At 41.5% G+C, this 19,231-nt stretch overlaps 2 protein-coding genes across 2 annotated transcripts; both read right to left on the minus strand.

Moving 5' to 3' along the window:
- Positions 1–3,525: 3,525 nt before the first annotated feature.
- LOC138211687 (uncharacterized) lies at positions 3,526–5,355 on the minus strand. The gene is made up of 2 exons (XM_069171746.1): positions 5,074–5,355; positions 3,526–4,510 (listed from the first exon to the last, which is right to left on the minus strand). The coding sequence occupies exons 1-2, from the start codon at positions 5,240–5,242 to the stop codon at positions 3,837–3,839; spliced, it is 843 nt and encodes a 280-aa protein (XP_069027847.1). The 5' UTR covers positions 5,243–5,355; the 3' UTR covers positions 3,526–3,836.
- Positions 5,356–7,485: 2,130 nt separating this feature from the next.
- Positions 7,486–19,197, minus strand: sh3bgrl (SH3 domain binding glutamate-rich protein like). The gene is made up of 4 exons (XM_069171442.1): positions 18,962–19,197; positions 11,836–12,021; positions 8,862–8,942; positions 7,486–8,449 (listed from the first exon to the last, which is right to left on the minus strand). The coding sequence occupies exons 1-4, from the start codon at positions 19,004–19,006 to the stop codon at positions 8,414–8,416; spliced, it is 348 nt and encodes a 115-aa protein (XP_069027543.1). The 5' UTR covers positions 19,007–19,197; the 3' UTR covers positions 7,486–8,413.
- Between the last annotated feature and the right edge of the window lie 34 nt (positions 19,198–19,231).

Raw genomic sequence — 19,231 nt, forward strand, 5'->3', positions numbered from 1 at the left:
TTTGGAAAATTGTAACACATTCTTCTCAAGTCCAAAAGAAAACTTCAAACTCCAGGTTGTTTTTTTGCTGAAATCTGTTGATGATGTCTGATGAATTATTAATAGAATAGAAGAAAGAATGACCAGATATATTCAAAATTGACCAGTTTGCCAGAGCACGATAGTGCTGTCACATAACTACAGGAAATAGTTTGTCACTTAAAACTGAAACCAGATCATTCGTGTTTAAAATTAATATCAAATATGATTAGAGACTTTAGACACTTACTAATGAGGCATATTTTTTAAGGTTTTTCAAATTATAACTGAAGGCTTTCTTAAATAAATCATTTGTCAGTGATTTATGAGTGATAAGTCATTAATTAGAAAAACGTTTCTTTGAAAAGTCACCTTAATCTCATTTAACATTTCTTACTTTGTCTCTTCAGTTTCCTTTTTTTCTGAAGAGTTTCCCCTTATGGAAAAGTGCTGCAGAACATTTGGACCATTTTAGAAAGTGTTTATAGAGCATGTCTTCTCAGAAAGTGGTGTCTTCTCACGTGAAAAAAAAGACTGACTTTTTGGAAGTTATGACTTGCTTCATCTCCTTGCAAGGACAAAAGAGATAATGATTGATGTACATAGCTTGATGTACCAGAGCTTTTAGACCATTTTGGCAGACCTTCTAATGCAGGAAAAGCGCAGGTCCATTTATTAATTGCTGCATTTCTCTTGCGGTATTTTGCATCCTTCACTGTCTCACAAGGACACTTCATGAAACAGAGACATTGTTAATGGTACCAATGCTTTTCCTGCTATGACAGGTCATAATGACCTCTGTTGTGTATTGTATGCTGCAGTGCTGCTTTATGTGGTAATTCTTGCTAACTTTATATTCTGCTTTCATTTGCTCGTGTATAACTGTAATTGTGCCCACAGTACAAACTGAATACAATCCTGGTACATGTATCAACAGGACTGTAGTGATTAAAATGTGTCAATAATCAGTCCACACAGCATTTGTGGAATTTGAAGTTTTGACTGCTTCCTCCTTCAACCCTTTTAGAGGTCTGGACAATTAAGTTCAAACTGAATGTGGTATTGTTTCAATTTCTGAAGCCTTTCAGAGTTTGACGTCTTCAGAACTCTTTTCTACACATTTATCATATGATTTTTATTTGTTTGCTTTTAAATGATATTTAAATTCAATATAAATGACTTTTTTTGGCCTTTGCTTGCTTGGGCTTTTATTTTCTAAAATATTCTAAAGCCAATACACACCAGTTGTTCCACCCACACTGATGTTTTCACCTATTGTCGGATTGGATCCATTCTCATTTGCTGCGTTCAAATGCGTTTACAGTGTACACGAGGAGAGTCTATATGAACGACCCTCTCTTGTGGTATTCATGACATTGGAACTTGAAATTTTCTAAAGGCCTTGAGTGTTTGTGATGTGTTTGCTGACGTTTATGGAAATGGCAGAGGCCATGGAAGTGCATTTTTTTCGTTGGATGTTATCATTTTTGTCATGTAGAGTTTGTTTTCATAACTTAGACAATAGCCTATGTCTGAGGAAAATGTTGATCTTCCCAACAGCCTCATCTCTTCCCTCTGTGGCTTCTAGGCGGCATCCATGTTGCCGCTGGCCTAGCAACAGTGTTTTCAAAACTTAACTACTTGAACGGCAAGGATACGGTTTATATGACTTCCCCTGTTGTAATCACGAGTTCACGAGTTCCACCAACTGTAACAGCCAACTGGAATTCAGCCATCATTTATTTATTATATTCATTGGTCATTTTCTTACTGTGACATGTAAAAGTGTCTTCAGTGAAAAAGGCCTATACTGCCATTTCCCCTTAGTTATGAGGCACCTGTTTGGTTGGCCAATTTTTACCTTTGCTAACATTTTTACTGTAATACATGGACTTTGGTGACCCAGTTCCCTTCATAACAGCCTTCTTCAACCTGAGCAGAGTGAACAGAGGTCTGATTAATCAACTGAGAACAACTTCTTGAGCACATGAGATAGGGCCTTTAATACAAGTGATAGTTTGGTGTGTAGGCCCTTTAATTCCAATATGATACTTCGTGTTATCAAAGTGATGGAGGGTAGCTTTGTGGTTACTGCACACTGGCCATTATGTGTGTTAATTTTTATGTTCTCACCACACTTTACAAGTCATTTTTTAAGAGCCCCTAGTTTTCCAGTAACTCATTGGGGTTTTGACTTGGTTTATACGTCTCCCCGGGGTAAAATCCAATTTCTTCTGCTCTTTGTCTTTGTATTTAATTTTTAGATTAGCTGCTCTTAATTACCTGGGAATTACCTGCCATAATCTCCTGATACAGCCTGTATGTAGCAAAGCCTGATTAGCCTGCCAACTCTAATCTATTAATTACAGGAAAAACCTTGGTGAATCTCTGTTTTCCATCTTTCTTGCACAGATGAGTGAAGTGCCCCGGGCTTGCAAAGAGTATGTTAACGCATGTTAATGGATCACCATTACCCTAGCTGCAGGAAGACCAGTTGTGAGGATTTGTGCTTCACAGCTTACAAATCAAGTTTGTTAAGCAGGCAGATCCATCATGAATCTTTAGGTTATTGCCCTGTGAGATAATGCTAGATCTTACTGTGATCTGCAGGTGCTGTTAAAAGACCTGTTGACCCCATACAAACCTAAATAATCAGCGTGGTGGAGGTAGCTGAGCTGGAGTCTGAAGGTTGGGATGCACACCTTCATCATGCATTCATAGACGCTCTGGAATGCTTTAAAATTTCATCCAAAATCCTTATTCATATTAATTCTACCTCACATTTAAATGCCTGACTTGTATGTATCTGGACTGCAGGGAGACCCTCATGCAGGCTGCAGTAGGAAATATGAACTCCACAGAAAAAAGTCTAATGGCGGCTAGCAATAAAGCTGAAACCACATCTACAATGTGCAGTTTGAGTGATACTTAACACCCATAAACACACATGGACAACACTCTTTAATTTGGAAATGTGAACATTAAAATTAGATACTTAACTTCATTAGGTTGGTTCGATTTAGTCCATGAAGATAAATATTTTACTGTACTGGTAATGTTATAGAATATGAATAAGACCATAAAATCAATAATTACACAGCAAATAGCATTCGATGTGTGATATCAGGTTGTATTTTTCAGATTTTTGTGGTGTATGGCAGCACTTTAGACATCCTTTTTGCTTTATCTGCATGTTTCCTTGTATAATTTATTCTACATAATGATAAACAACAGAGGTTGTCTTTAATCTCTATCTTCACGGCATTAATATGGCCCTTCATGTCATTGTGGATGGGTGGGAAGGCCTTTTGTTACTATGTGGTAGGTATAAGACCAAAAGCTCAGGAAATTAAGTTGCAGTCAAACTTTTGCCATTTCTCTCTGCAGACCATGATGTTGCTTCATCAGTAAGTGGAGAAGAGATACCGGTGCTCATCATCATCAAATCAAATAAAAAAGAGCTGCAGAAAAAAAAAAAAGAAAGAAAGCTCATACTGGATTACGGCTTGCTTTAATACACTGAATATATTTATTATGCACCTTTAATACCAATAAAACACATTTGAATGAAGAACAGGTAAATGGCGGTGTAGTACTAAAACCTTACAGCAGATGGCATAAGAAAGCAGCAAGGTTTGAGGAATCATTTCATTAAGCATGTCAACAAGGCATTTTGTAAAAATAGCACTGTTTTAGTGGATTGCACTTGTTTTCATTTCACAGTTGTATCTATATGTGGGTATGTGCAAACTTGGGTGTGAAGTACAGAGGCAGAAATGCTTAGTTTCACATTACATTTAATACTTCTGGAGGATGTTTCACTGCAGATGAGAATTGTCAGCCTCGGAAATCCTCAAAACTGGAGAGCTGAAGTTAGATGAGCAGGGAACAATGTTCTGGGTGCTCGGGTAACTAATTTTATTGCTGCTGTCTTCTGTTCCTTCTTGCAGACTGTCCTCCAGTGACTGGCAGCCGGGCTGCGGCGGCGGCACCAGGCCATGCAGGAGGCTGTTCCCCAGGTAGGAGTGGCATCGAGCTAAGTTGTCAGTCAGATGCTGCATGTACACCTCCTCCAGCTGTTTCTCCAGCAGCCCGTTCAGCACGGAGTTAGACATGGGCTCCAACCCTGATCCAGGCAAATCCAGGCTCATGTTCACACTGTCCCCCATAACCAGATAACCCTGGTCTGGCATGGAAGAAACTGGATCACTTTGTGGCTCCTGCTTGGCTGGATGAGAAAACACTTCAGAGACAGGAGGCTGAATGTAAACATCGTGCTGGCTGGCGTTGGTTCTCAGTGGGTTGTATGAAATGCGGCCTGAGTCAGCCACCTGCAGGTCTGGATACTGATCCAGGAGGCTACAGTCCTCGATACAAACAGGGTACAGGGTGATGGCAGGGGAACACCCAGGGATCAAGAGGCCTACAGCACCCTGGGGCCCCACTTTCAGTCCCTGGGCTTGGGTGGAGTTTAGCTCTTCCTGGTTTGGCCCTGATTACAGAAAAACTAAACTGGTTATTTAGATATTTGTTGTTCAGTTTTCAATTAAATCTTACACAGTACACACACTTACATCCTTTTATTTACCTAAACTAAAATATTCTGCTGACTCAGTCTTAGTTTTACCTTAAAACTGTCACAAATTTGTTGTCAGTCGTACAAAACCTACTATATGTGCATATGACGTTAAAAACTAGAAAGGACACGCATATTATTCATGATCAGTTCCAAATAATGGCCTGCAAATATAAAAAGAGAATAGATTATAACAGCTCACAACCATCCAATTTATACAGTTTGAAAAAAATACTGTAACACAAGACATCAAGTCTCGAGTGCATCTCTGCCCACTACATAAAGTTGCTCTTGTACTGCATTGAGTCATTTTTCTATGTGTTCGTAGGCTTATATCTGACAAAAGAGGAACCTCATCCGTTAGAAGGAACTAAACCGTACTAAGCCAAACTTATATTATATATATATATAATATATATATACTTATATATAGCCACTATATTTTCAAGGTTTTAGTCTTATAAATGAGGCTTCCTTACCTGTTTCAGCTGAATGCATCTGTTGGTCCGTAGAGTTTGAGTCAGACAGCAAACAGCTGAAGGGATCGGCACAATGATCGTTTGTCTGACATCTCTTTTGCTTGGAAGTGGAGGCAAACTTTCTCTCCTCCCTGTAACGCAGTATTCTGAGAAAACCTTCACTTAACATGGCACAGGATACCTCTAGTCTTCTTTAAGTGATATTTTTTTTTAACCCCCTTTTGTGTCTTTGGTAGGTACGACTGACACAGTGTGACTGCGAATGTCATTATGAAGCTTTTCTGTCCTGTTTCACTTCTGCAAATGAAACTACACACTTCCTTCATTAATCTGTAACAGAAAATCACTGGTGGACAAATAAGAGAACAGTGCATTTATACATGCTGAGAAACTGTAACATGGTACGCTGAGGGGTGCAGGTATCTATATCCCTTACTTAAGTAAAAGTGCAATGCATCAATACATGTAAAAGTCATGCATTCGGTTTGCCCAGATATTATAAGAATAGTTACGTGGCTCTAAACCTGAGGGTCTGAACTCATTCAAATGTTAAAAAGATCAATCTGGAGGCTTTTAGTAGATTAGTGGGGAAGGGAAAGAACAAAAAAGAATTTGGCTACACTCATTTGCTTTAATGTTTTCTTAATATTTTCCTTTTTAGTGAAATATCAGAGTTTAAATCATTTTTCCCTCAAACAGTTACTTAAAATCGTATGAGACGTTTAAAGGGGAAATTTCTCCCTCGTGGAATCCACTGGTTTAATATATAATAAGCAGGATAAATTGTGCACATCCACAAAACCTCAGTGGAATAATCTCTGAATGATTTAAAATGCAATACAAGGAGCACAATGGAATCACAGCTCCCATTTATTATATTGGTCATGTTTTGCCTAAATTGGAGTGTACGTCCTTGTACAGGAATAATGGTCCATATTATTTTCAAGTTGACAAAATTTCAGTTGTGAATAATATAGAGTCAAGAGTGTTTGTTGTCCTCAGTTACTTTTGAAATATGTAGGTTAAAGTAGCGTATTGCACATAAAACCTTTGTGGGACAGTGATGGATACAAAAATCATTGTAACATCAGCAGGTGATGAGCAGAGCCTGCTGTTCACCAAACACAATGTTTTAAAGTACACACAAAGTGTCCTATTATTGCGAAACACAGTTTCAAGGGTCAATTGACTCAGTGTTGCTAATCAAATACTTTGCTAACTTTGCCAATGCATACAAGTAAGACACTATCAAGTACAAAAGCTCAGCAACAAGTGAGAGTGTGCAGTATCTCACTGGGGTTATCACATGGGCACTTCCCTTCATCGAGTTAGGCTTCAACAGCAGTCCTGGCGTCCCAGAACTAGTCCCCTCAAAACTTACACCACCTCTGCTTTACCTGTTCTCCATCTGAACTAGTATGACTTGTGCCACATACTTTGGCATCAGATCATACCCGCTATACATGACCACTAATATCCTTCCTTCCCCGCCAAATCCAGACTCCTCTGCTGGTATCTGGTTCCGACATACTTTGGCCTTAGTTCTTGGAGTTTTGCTACAATAGTTCAGTTTTTGACCCAACAGAGAAACGTACTCCTTGTTCTCGCAGAATCAATTAAATACTACAAGCAGGCTGTCATATCTTTCACTCACAGCGGCCTCCATCTTGCTGCTTGAACATAAAGCGCAGATTGATGAGTTCTGCTGAGATGTTTCAGCAGGTTCTCACTTCTCTGCAGAAGACTTCTGTAGCTCTGTGCGAGTGACTGCTGTTTTTTTTGTATAACCTCTCTGATCTGGGATCTTCTGTTTGGCTGGACAGTAAACTCGAGGAGTCATGCATGTTTCAAACTTCTTCCATTTCATAATTAGTGAGACCCTTGTGCTCCTGGAAGCACCCAGAGCTTTAGAATTGGTTATATACTCTAGTCCTGATCTATGCTTCTTTATAGTTTTATTGTGGTGGTCTACACAGAATCCCTCGGGTTTCTTGGCTCTGTGTTAGTCCTGGCATCATGTAGTGTGAATTGTGCATGGTGTGTACACAGGTGTGGGCCTTTCTACACTATATCCAATCCCAATTTAGTTTGCCACATGTGGACTCCAACCAGGTATCTCAAGGATTGTTAAAGCAGACAACAGTTTGGAGTGACACAGCAAAGAGTCTGAATTCTGGATTTTAGATGTCAGAAATTTAAGTTTTTGGTTTTAAATAAATGTATAAAACTTTTAAAAATCTAATTTTCTCTCTGTCATCATGGCTGAGTGTAGATTGATGGGGGAGGAGGAGACAATTGTATTAATTTGAAACTAAATTTATAACAATAAACTGTGCAAAAAGAGAAGTGGTCTGAAGCAGGTCTCTGAAGCGAGTGCAGGTTATTTTCAGCAAAAGAACAGTCACATTCTGTCAACTTAAAATTATTTATTATACGTTCATAAAAAATAACAGTATGTTATGAGGAGGCAGAATTTATTTCAAGTTTGGTTGACTGTGTTGAGAATCATTATTTCCATTTTATCTGTATTTTACTTAAGGGAAGACACAATTTATGTAAGACAGGGATTACCATCACAATGTGAAACAGGATTCTTATAACAAAGAGAAACTGTTATCCAATTTCCCGAAAAGCAAAAACTCAATTTAATGTGCTGCCGTGTTTTCAGACTTATACATTTAAAGTTTTTTAAACATGTCATCTCGTAGAAAAAAGTTTGCTTTTAAAACAGCATTAAGACAATATAAAGTAAATAAAACACGGAGAATGGGATTGTAATACAAACTTTTACAGAAGGTGCTGCAGGTTGGGTGACAACATAACTGGCAGGACATGATTTGATTCAGCGTTTCCAGGATTTAAGACTTCCACTGATTCAACCTGTCAAGTTAAATAAGTGATAGAATAATAATGTTGTCAAGGTGACATGGATGACGTTGTGTTGACCAAATGATGATTCTGTGTTACAAAATTTGTTTACGTTTTGTTGGGTCTTATGATGCGTTCTCAAACAGGAAGCTACACGTTCATGCTAATGGTTGATTGATGTGATTATGCCAATAGGCTTAGCAGTCTGAGGTTAATGGGAGGAGGCAGAGCTGTTTTTGGATACCCATAATGCTCTGCTCTTGTACCTCTGTTCACTACAGCTGGCAAGGCACAGCTTTTTGATAGTAATAATAAAATAACATACTGAAAAAAGTAAATCAAAACGTCCACATTTGTAAGCTGAGTGAAGTGTGGCTTCTTTTTTTCCCCTGGGTCTCTTCCAGGTCAGTGTGGGTCCAGGTCTGGGTCTTGGGGAAGGCCTTAGGTTTCAGGTAGAAACGGTGTCATGCTGCTACTGCTGTGCTTTCTTTGCCAGAGCCTCTGCCTCCTGTAGACAAACAGAGAGGAAGACAGGGGAGGGAAGACAGGAAGGAGGAAGAAGTCGAGTGGGTGATATTAAAATGGTGGATATTGGTTTATTTATCCCCTGCCACAGCTCGGAGGAAAACCCCTCTGTTTCTATGGTAACTGGCACACCTCCCTGCAGTTCCTGCTGCGGCAGAGAGGAGGTGCCAGCGTGCAGGAGTGCGAGGAGGAGAAGAGGCCTGCTGGAGTGTGAGGATATCATGAACAGATGTATTATGTAATGTGAGTGATTCTGTGTCGAAATCGCACCGTGAGGACAAGTATATATATTTAGGCTCATAAACCTGTTTATACAGGAAATATGATTAGGCTGCAGGAATGCATCTCACAGAAGAGACCGATATCAACATGTGTGATTGTGTTCATAAGCTTACCTTGGAGCCTGGGGGAGCAGTCAGACCCAGAAACGCATACACAGCATTGTCCTCTCGAGCATCAAAGAAGGCCTCATAATTCTGAGAAAGAGAAAGACAGACACACACACACACACACACACACACACACACACACACACACACACACACACACACACACACACACACACACACACAGCAGTTTAATGCAGATCGATCAGAGAATCATCTCAGTCTTACCTCCATCCTGAGGAATGATAATGTGAAACAGACTCAGGATCAGTGTCCTGGAGCGACAATCCGAGCATTTGTTAGAAACAGTTGAGGTTGTGTTATTTGTCCAAGAACAGGCTTCGGTAGTCAATCTGATAGGCGGGCATTGTCTCTGAGAATGAAACACAGAGTAAACAAACTAGCTCATTCACCCGTTTACTGTTTAGTCATGTCCCTCACATTCTTGATCCCTCACTCCCTCTCATTCCTTTGTGTCCTCTCCTTTTTTTTTTTTCCCACACACACACAAACAGATTTTTCAAAAGCATCCAACAGCTGCAAGTATCCTGAGAAATGCTGTCCTCCCTGTCTGTGATATGCAATGCAGCCAATCCTGCATGTGCAACTTCACTTCCAGGCATCTATTAGCACAGCGTGATGCCACAGAGCTCTCAGACTAAAATCCCTGTGTGTTGATAAAGGGAGGAAATTTGCATCTGCAAACACAAAACACGGGTTTGTATATGGTTTCGTTGACTAGGCTGTAGCTAGGGTAACGTATAACCAAATTCCCCCATTGCAAAAACATTTTTTGGAGTGTCTCCATGAGACTGAGAATGTTCTGAATTTTTTTAAAATAATTATTACATTCTATATTTTGGTTTTGAATAGAGTTAGATGAGAAGATAACTACCAGTCTTAAGGCAAATTCCTGGCTTCCACATCCCCATGCGTTGATGGATGCAGACTTAAAACGTGGACAGCGGGCCGGCACAACTTTAGGTTCCATAAAGCTCATGATTGCTGGAGAATTTGGACCTTCCTACAAAAAATGGGCTCCATCAGCAGCGACGGCTTCAACCTTAACCGGTTTTCGTGACTGCCTCCATCCGGCCTCAACGACTACCGACCGGTTGCCCTCACATCTCATGTGATGAAGGTGCTGGAGAGGCTGGTCTTGGCCCACCTCAGGCTGCTGGTGAAATCTTCTCTGGACCCGCTGCAATTTGCGTACCAGCCTCATGTGGGAGTGGACGACAACATCATCTACCTGCTGCAACGAGCTCAGTCTCACCTGGATGGAACCGGTGACTCTGTGAGAATCACTTTCTTTGATTTCTCCAGTGCATTCAACACCATCCAACCACTGCTGCTGAGGGAGAAGCTGCAGGTGGTGGGGGGTGGACACGTCCACCGTCTCCTGGGTAACTGACTGCCTGACAAACAGGCCACAGTTTGTCCGACTGGGCGGTGTGCTGTCTGATGCGGTGGTCAGTGGTACTGGAGCTCCACAGGGAACTGTTCTGCAGAAGTTCTCTGATGACTCTGCAGTGGTCGGTGTATAAGGGACGGACGGGAGGACGAGTACAGGGCAGTAGTGGAGGACTTTGTAAGGTGGGCAGATAGAAATCTCCTCCTTCTGAACGTGGCCAAGACCAGAGAGATGGTGGTCGACTTCAGGAGGAAGACGACGGCTCCACAACCCCCGAGTGTTCTGGGAGAGGATGTGGACATGGTGGAGGAGTACAAGTACCTGGTGTCTCCATGACAACAGATTGAGCTGGAAGACTGACACCAACGCTGTCTACAAGAAGGGGATAAGTCGACTCTTTTTCTTGAGGAAACTTTGATCCTTCAATGTGTGCAGCAAGATGTTGGAGACGTTCTACCTGTCTGTTCTAATTTTATTTGTATATAATGTGCATTTCAAAAAAATTATATTTACTATTTTGTACTACCTCTGTTTTATATTTGTCATTTTTATTGCTTTGCCCTGTATATGCTGCTGTAACGCCCACCGTGACATTACCTGTTGGTCTGTGATCTGCTATGCTGAAGCCTCTCAGTCTGGCATTTTGTCTGAAGCCATCTTAGTTTTTTGGAGTCAAAAATTACCATATTTGGATGAGTGGGTGGTGCTGGGAGGAAATGAGGGTGTGTACTTGAGGACACTATGCCCGTCCACCTATAGAGACACCCTGACTGCAAGCCAACATGCCAAACAAACCAGACATGCTTTTTGTGCCTTAATATCTAATTAACTATGGATTGTTTTCAGGACCACCAGAACACTGATGAGAAGGAATGAATTTAGAGAATGACGACAATCACTCGTGGAAAAAACTTTTCAATTTAGTGTTTTGAAGTTGATGTTTTTGAATGGGAGTCTACTGAAGCCAGGAGTTTTTAGTATTACAGTGGTATTACTCTTTAAGGCACTTACACATTGGCTTTACTTTTCAGACCAGGAAACAATGTCCATTTTTATATATAATTTAAGGTGTGTACTTGTTTACCGATGAATTGTAAAGATGTGGAAAGGGCTGCACACAGCCGTCCACACAAAAGTCTGCGCGGACCCTCGAGGACTTGAGCATACAATGAAATCTATGTCAGGTGAACACAATTGGCCATTTTATGTCTTAAATAATATAATATAATATAATATAATATAATATAATATAATATAATATAATATAATATCATATCATATCATATCATATCATATAATATAACATAATATAATATAATATAATTTAAAAAGGTGAAAGAAACCTGAGCAGTCTGTGTAGCTGAAGTGAACTGCTGAGTCAGCTGATAATTCTCTCCCACTAAAACTTTGTTCAACGTAATAAAAAATTAATGTTAAGTGCAGCTTTAAATATATATATACATATATATATGTCTTAAAATATCAGCATTTAAAACCTACCATGTGTGATTTGTGCGTACTGAATGAATGACCTGGATGCCCCCTGTAGAAGCTATCTGACTGACTTACCCCGCAATATTTGCTTTCATTGAATATCTGTGGGGGGAGAGGGTTCCCCGTGGCGGGCCTGGACTCCTCAGGAATATTCTCCCTCATCCACTTCCTGTTGGCCTCGTTGGCCGCGATGTCACACTCCTCGAACTCGATCTTATTGGCTGCCAGGAAGCCCATCACATCCTGCTGCTGCTTTTTAATCTGCGTGCGGAGAGACGAGAGAGGGGAAGTTGTCAGTTAGCCGTGTGTTAACTTCAGCCGTATGACTAAGCAGAAGGGCTTCAGTTCACCACACTGTCACCAGTCTGTTTCAGGAAATAAGGACACTTATTCTCTGGAGTGAGAAATGGCACAACAGAGATCGCTGGCTGCTCTGTTACTAAGTTACAACTCGCTTGCTGATAAGTGAATGAAGCATTGAGGAGGGTGCAGGCTAAGCAGCGACAGACTGTTTTATCTGCATTAAAACAAAACACCAGATAGTGTGGATGCCAGCAACTCCCAGGACTGAACACCCATTATAAGGCCTGACATTAGAAGAGGAAATGTGACTTTATTGTTTAAAATGGGGGTATTTCAAAGTAATTTGTGAAGGATCGCATTGTTTTAACTTGACATTTGCATACAATTAACTGAGCATACAGTAATTCCCACAAACACAGCTTGTGTAGGCTCTTCAAACACAAGAGTTACTGTCTCTCACTAGCATGCTGATGTGATGACTTTTGAAAGGCATCACAAAAGGATATTCTGTTGCACTGGTAAAACAACATATCAAACACAAACACCTGACTCATTTGTGACACTTTAAAATACTCTATCCTGCAAAACAATTAGCTTTTCATCCAAAGACGCAAAAATAAACGCATATCTACAATTCAAAGGAAATAAAAGGATGACAGGATGACACAGTGACATAATACTTCAAAGTATATTATTATGTCTTAAACTGTTATGTCACTAAAACTCCCAAACACAACCACACAGAAAGATAATCCACGAGCTACAGAATGAAAGTGTAAGTATGTGTATAACTCAATGTGTCCTTTTCTCCTCTGTATCCATCGCTATAGCTGTGTGTGTGTGTGTGTGTGTGTGTGTGTGTGTGTGTGTGTGTGTGTGTGTCTGTGTGTGTGAGATTTAGTGTGTGAAACTGTGGTCCAATGAGCTCTCGGTGTGTATAAGAGGGAGGATGGCCCTACAAGGCCAGACGGAAACAAGAGCTCCTCCGGGAGTCGAGAGGAGGTAACTTGGTCAAACACGAGCCAAATAAGGCCTGCTGCAAAGAGACACACACACATCCAGCTTCAGCTGCAAACACACACACACATTCACACAACCGAACTAAACCAACCTCACTGCAGAAGACAAAATAAGGATCGATTCATGGTGTGCCTGTCAGGACTGACAGGCACACCATGTGTCGGCTCCTCCCAGCTTCATGGCGTGCAGATGAGACAGGTGGATTATTTAATAGCCATCTGTTGAAACAACACTCAGGCATGGAAATGAGGGGAACTGACAACGCTGGCAGATTAACCGTGGCACAATTTGAATCACTTAATGGCAGTTGCACTCCAAAGAGCAAAGTCCTGAAGCCAGCTCTGTCCCCACCTGCTCTGGGAACCAGCGCGGGACGAAGCAACCGAGCGTAACGCTGTGAGCTCAAACATACTTCAACACACAGACTCTGATGAAGGAATCTGCACAGCCTCCGCTTCACTCTTATCAATCCATCCGTGTTTGGGTCCTCATTTGACTCACATTGGAATCGTACACAAAACACTAACTGGATCCTAAATTGCTCTCATGACAAAAGTAAGGTTTCCTACAATTTCACCTTCACTTTAGTGCACTCTGGCCATTGGCCCAAAAAGCCTGCATTGTACTGTTGCCAAGCAAAATTAATTTGCAGGACACACTGGCCACATGCCATCTGCCCCCAACTCTAATTGCACAGTGAGAGCTCACAGCTTTGCCCCTTTCTTTGTCTCTGGTGTCGTCAGTCTTAAACCGAGCCCATTCGACTGGCCGATTTTAATTGGGAGGAAAACAGACTTGTCCCCGGTTTTGGGTGTGGTGATTCTAAACAAGCACTCTTCTTGCCATGTCTTGTATAATTCACTCGTATCAGTCTCTCAGGAATGCTACTCCTCAATCTTCTTCTCAAGAGAGAGACGGAGAGAGTTGGGCCGTTTCAGGCTTGCAGCCACTCAGCAGGTACCCTGCAAATTTGATTTCCATAATCTGCGCTTTCTCTTGCAGTGTCTCATGTTCATACATAAACAGTGTGCCTAATATGTAAATCGATTTTGACTTTCAGCTTAACATAATGCAAAAGACATTGCAAACATGAATCAGGCAGTGACTGATTGTTTTAATCAGGCTTGCTTTGAGGCTACAAGGATGGAAATGTTAGTCTGTCTTCCACTTTGGACCAAACTGAAATATCTCAACAACTGCTGTGTGTACTGCCATCAAACTTTATAGAGATATTCGTGGCCCAATGACAATATACCTGAGTGATTTTTAAGACTCCCTGACTTTTCCCGTAGGGTCATTTTTATTTCTTAATTTAACAATTTGCATGATTGCCATGACGTTTAGCGCAGACATTTGTGGCCTCCAGAGGATGAATCCAATAAATTGTGGCTACTCTTATGGTGCCTCCAGACATTTCACTGATTCCTGTGAAATATTTCAACATCTTTTAGTTGGACCACCATGAAAGTTTGTTCAGACACCTGTGGCTCTCAGAGGATGAATCGTAATGATCCTTCGACATTTCCTGTTGTGAAATGTCTCGACAACTGTTATCAGTTGTAACTTTTGTTTGATACTAAACAACAAATGTCACCATGCTAAAGTGCTAGACTCAGACAGTAAACATAGTGAAGCATTAAACCTGCTGAACATCAGCATGCTAGCAATGTCACTGAACATGTTGGCACACTGATGTCAGTATTGAGCTTAAGGCACCACCATGCAGCCTGCAGAGAGGTGCTAGTATGTCTGTCCAGGCATTTCTATCACACTGACTAACTAAACTGGTTTTAAATGTATCTTTTTTGAGTTTGAGCCTGACAGAAACACTGGGAATCACTTACAAACACTACAGGAGACAAATCTTTTTTTTAAGTGCGCACTGATAGCACTTTTATCAGCTCTGACTTGGCACCTTACTTATGTGTTATCACATTCCCAAGACTGTCCGTGTACTGTACACACCCATGGAAGAGCTGCAGCAATCATTAGCTGATTCAGTGTGTCCATGAACGTAAATACTGTCTACATGGAACAACATGAGAACAGATCTGCACATTAAAAGTTTCACATTCATTCAATAATCACAATCCTGAGATAATTTCAGTGTGTTTACTGTTGCTCATAAGATATACTGAGATGGATCAGAGGCTTCTCATGATGCAGAGGAACATATATTGTTGAAAGGATCATTACTTTTTAATAACTTCAACCTGAGTCAACCACAGCTGCAGGAGAAGGAATCTGCACCACACGCACTTGGTTTACATTCCCCATCATCATGTGAGTGTTGTGGCGGGCCAGTGTGCTCAGATCGACCTGATCAATCCCAGAAAAAGGTCAGAACTCGTCAGCATTAACAGCTGCCAAACAATGGCAGGCATTGATTGGATGGACTGCATCCGCACCACATGCTTACATCAATATGGTTGAGACTGATTCAATCGGTTACGCCAACCCAGGATTGGGCTCAATTCATGCTCAATTCAATTAGATGGAAAAGAAAACACATTTAAAGTAAAGTTATCCAATGGTCTTCATAGATAAGACTTCAAGTGACCTTTGTAATCTGCCTGAGGCCCAAAATTTGAATGCAGGAAAATCCACTCTGTGCTCCAAAGGAAACATGAATCAGCCACAGCCCTGTGTGTTTGTAAAGGATAAAGGTTTTTTCTTGATTAGATCAAGTTGGATTTCTGCTGAAAACAGACGCTTACTGGACTTTTACCAGCAACAGCGGTAACCTCCACCCAGTCCTGAGCTCAGTCAGCATTACAACACTGTTACAAAAGAGCCTTACACTGCCACTCTGGCTGGGTTCCCTCACCCACTAATGCTTAAAGGTGGGACAACAGCAAAAAGTCCCAAATAAACTTTTAACTCTTCTACAAACTAACTGACTGACTGTAGCTGCTGTCCAAATCAAGCCTGACCTGTAGACCCTGATGTGGCGAAAAATGCAGTAAATCTGAAAGCATAAGACGCTGACCCACACAGATACACTACATGTGCACAATCTTCAGATTATTACCGGTTCTTTGAACATTTATTGTGGCAATGAGGAACTTGTACAATAGTGTGGCTGCAATGAGGGACGGGAGGGAGGGCGTGCCGGCCAATGTGTTCGTCTCGTTCCACAGACGTAACTTCAGTTTGAAGTTGAACTTGTTTTCCACGGTCCAGACAAAGTGCTCCAGGTGTGTGTGTGCATTTGCATCATTTGCATGTGCGTGTTTAAGAATAAATCCTAGTTTGTTATTCAAACTTGGCTTCAGCGTGACCTCAGGACCAGGTGAATGGCCGTGCTCTTTTAAAGATGGTGTTCATACAAATCCAGAATATCAAAAGATTTCATTCAGGCTTACGATGAAGTTTATACAAGGATACGAGAACGCTGTATGACCTCATCTTTAAAAAGCCACTGGCGGTAACACGAGAAGGATCTCTGGAGAATTCACACAGAGGCACAATGCTATTTCTTCAGGTGATTCAAACACTCGGCTTGTCATTACTGGGCGGAAATCCGATGAAGTCGGCTTTTATCCAGTTTGCAGGGATACCACCCTCTATAATCTGTGGGACTCACAGATCAGAGTTGGGGGGGGGGCTTTCAGGGCAATCGGGGCTTTCCTCAAAGAGTGTGTCATGGAGCAGAACTAGAAAATAATATTTTTGTTGTTGCTTATTATGCCCTTTGTTCTTACAGGACTCCATGGACTATTATATCAGACTACAATATAGCAGAGGGCAGGCACACGTCCAACCTCATTCACTGTATATGCAGATGGGAATCATTGTGTAAGAGTAATGTTGACACTATTCACCTCATATCGTCATTATTTTTGATTAACACATCGTAGTTCTCGCTCAGTGAACTTCTTGCATCATAAAACACCTTTTGAGAAACTGCTGTATATGTCTTGTATTAGAAATATTAGAAAGATTAGAAAGGTAAATCCATTAAAGTGTACACTGCTGACTTTCTACTGTCACATGAAACATCTGTATGAAATCAATAAGCACCAAAGCTATTAAAGTGCTCGAACACGAACTAGAACTTGACTTCTTTGGGAAAAAAAAAAAACATCTATCTGGATCATGCTGACTGTTGTAGCTTGTCAAGTGCTGAATGTGATACATCCCTCTGTCTAACTTAACACCGTCTGTCTCCCTGACCTGCAATCGTTTCCCTCTGTAGAACAGAAGCTTTCATGTGTTTTTAGATATACCTGTACTTGTCTGCCTTCCTTTCATAGGCTGGATTCAGACTGAAATGATTAATGTAGCAGCAGACCTCTGCTGGATGGTGAAATGCAATCACATTGTTTTGTAGACTCTGATGCAATCGAACCGCAAGCTTGATGAGGACACAGCGTTTCCACCACGATTTGCTGCTTGCCAGCTTGTCAATGCAGAGAGGCATTTTAGGAAAGTGTACAACTCAGTCTTTTACTATTCTGATGTGACTGCACAACCTCTAAATCAACCTAAAGAAGTTACCATACCAGATAAAACAGAATGTTTATGACGCTTTGCTTTAGCCAGTAATACTGCTGATAATCTGCTGACACTACAAACACTGCAGAATGATGATAACATGAGTACAAGGATATGTGTGTGTGTGTGTGTGTGTGTGTGTGTGTGTGTGTGTGTGTGTGTGTGTGTGTGTGTGTGTGTGTGTGTGTGTGTGTGTGTGGGTGGGTGTGTGTGTGTGTGTGGGTGGGTGTGGGTGAATGTGTAGCCAAGGACTACATAGGCACACTTGTTCTCGCAGACTTCTCTAACGACAGATCAATGAGCGGTAATGTGTCTTCCTCACAGACTCCAGCACGGTGGTGGCTTCGCTGGCTCTAAACTCGGACTCTACACGAGGCTCCTGTCCTGTAAAGCTGTTGTTGAGCCTTTGCAAATGTCATTTACTGTCAAGGCAATAAAGGCAGTCAGTGCTGACGAACTGAAAAGAGGGTCTGTGCTTGATTGCTTCCTCTGTGTGCGAGCAGTGAAAACAAACTAGATTTTGTTTTATTTAAAGATGATTACGTCTGAGCTGTTTCCGTCCCTACGCTGCAATATGAAGACTCTCAGACTCTAAACTTAAAGAATTGTAAAAGAGCTGTGTGCAAAATTTGAAAAATATTACATTGTGGCCTGCAATCAAAGTCTAGTGAACTTATACTGCAGTTATCTATACGTCTCGGTTGACCCAGACCTTCAGCGAGTCTTAAACTGTTCCTGGGCTGCAGCTGTATGTATAACAGGGGGCCCTGGAGAATTGCATCACCATCATTCCTCTCCACTCTGGAAGAAACTGGCAAGTCTGAAGCTGATGGTCCTTCTGGCTGCATGACAATATAAATAACATTTAAGAATCCATTTTCTAGACCAAGTCACATCCCAAACGGCCCCTCTTATCAGACAACTTCCTGCCCTGGCATCAGGTGACACAGCAGAGAACTTGATGTGCATGTATTGATTTTGCTCCCTGCACGCCTTTTCTGTTTTCAGCCTGGTTTCAACTGCGAAAAAAGCTGAAAACTGTCACTGCAGGAAGCCTTGCATGTGACAAACCGCAGCTGAGAGAAAGGTGTGTGCTATATTCAGTTCTCCGGCCTGAAACTTCCGCTGTTTCTTCCAATGTGATAAAGTTAAAGATTATGAAGGAGAGGAGACACTGATAGACTCCAGCTGTGTCCAAAGTCTTAAGGAAAGCAGAGCTGCATGCTTACTGATGAGTCAGAGCTCTCCAGACACAGGATGACAGCCGGATGGACATCAGTTAGAGAGTTCAATCAAAGTTCAGCTGCCTAACATGCTACAGAAAGAAATTAAAGCTGAAACATCATTTATATGCAAGCCATGCCGGCGTTTTATCTCTTACCGAAGTGGATCCGGAGGACGTTGCTATGTACACTTTGATCACCATGTTATATCCTCCCTGAAGTCCGGTAAGCTGCGGTTGGTCGCCTTGCTCCTTGCAGACACTTTGCAGACGGGTGGCTCAGCGGTGGGACAAAAAAGAAACTACAACAACAAACTTCCAAGGCTGAAATGCTGTGTGTCTGGTGTCGGCAGCGCAGACTATCTGCGCAAATGCTCCTGTCCTCAGCACTGGATGGAGCTTTGCATTCCTCCTCCGCCTCCACCTCCC

Source organism: Embiotoca jacksoni, unplaced genomic scaffold (genome assembly GCF_022577435.1).
Source record: "Embiotoca jacksoni isolate LCO1_2020_lvr unplaced genomic scaffold, fEmbJac1.0.p SCAF_5, whole genome shotgun sequence".
Classification (NCBI taxonomy): domain Eukaryota; kingdom Metazoa; phylum Chordata; class Actinopteri; family Embiotocidae; genus Embiotoca; species Embiotoca jacksoni.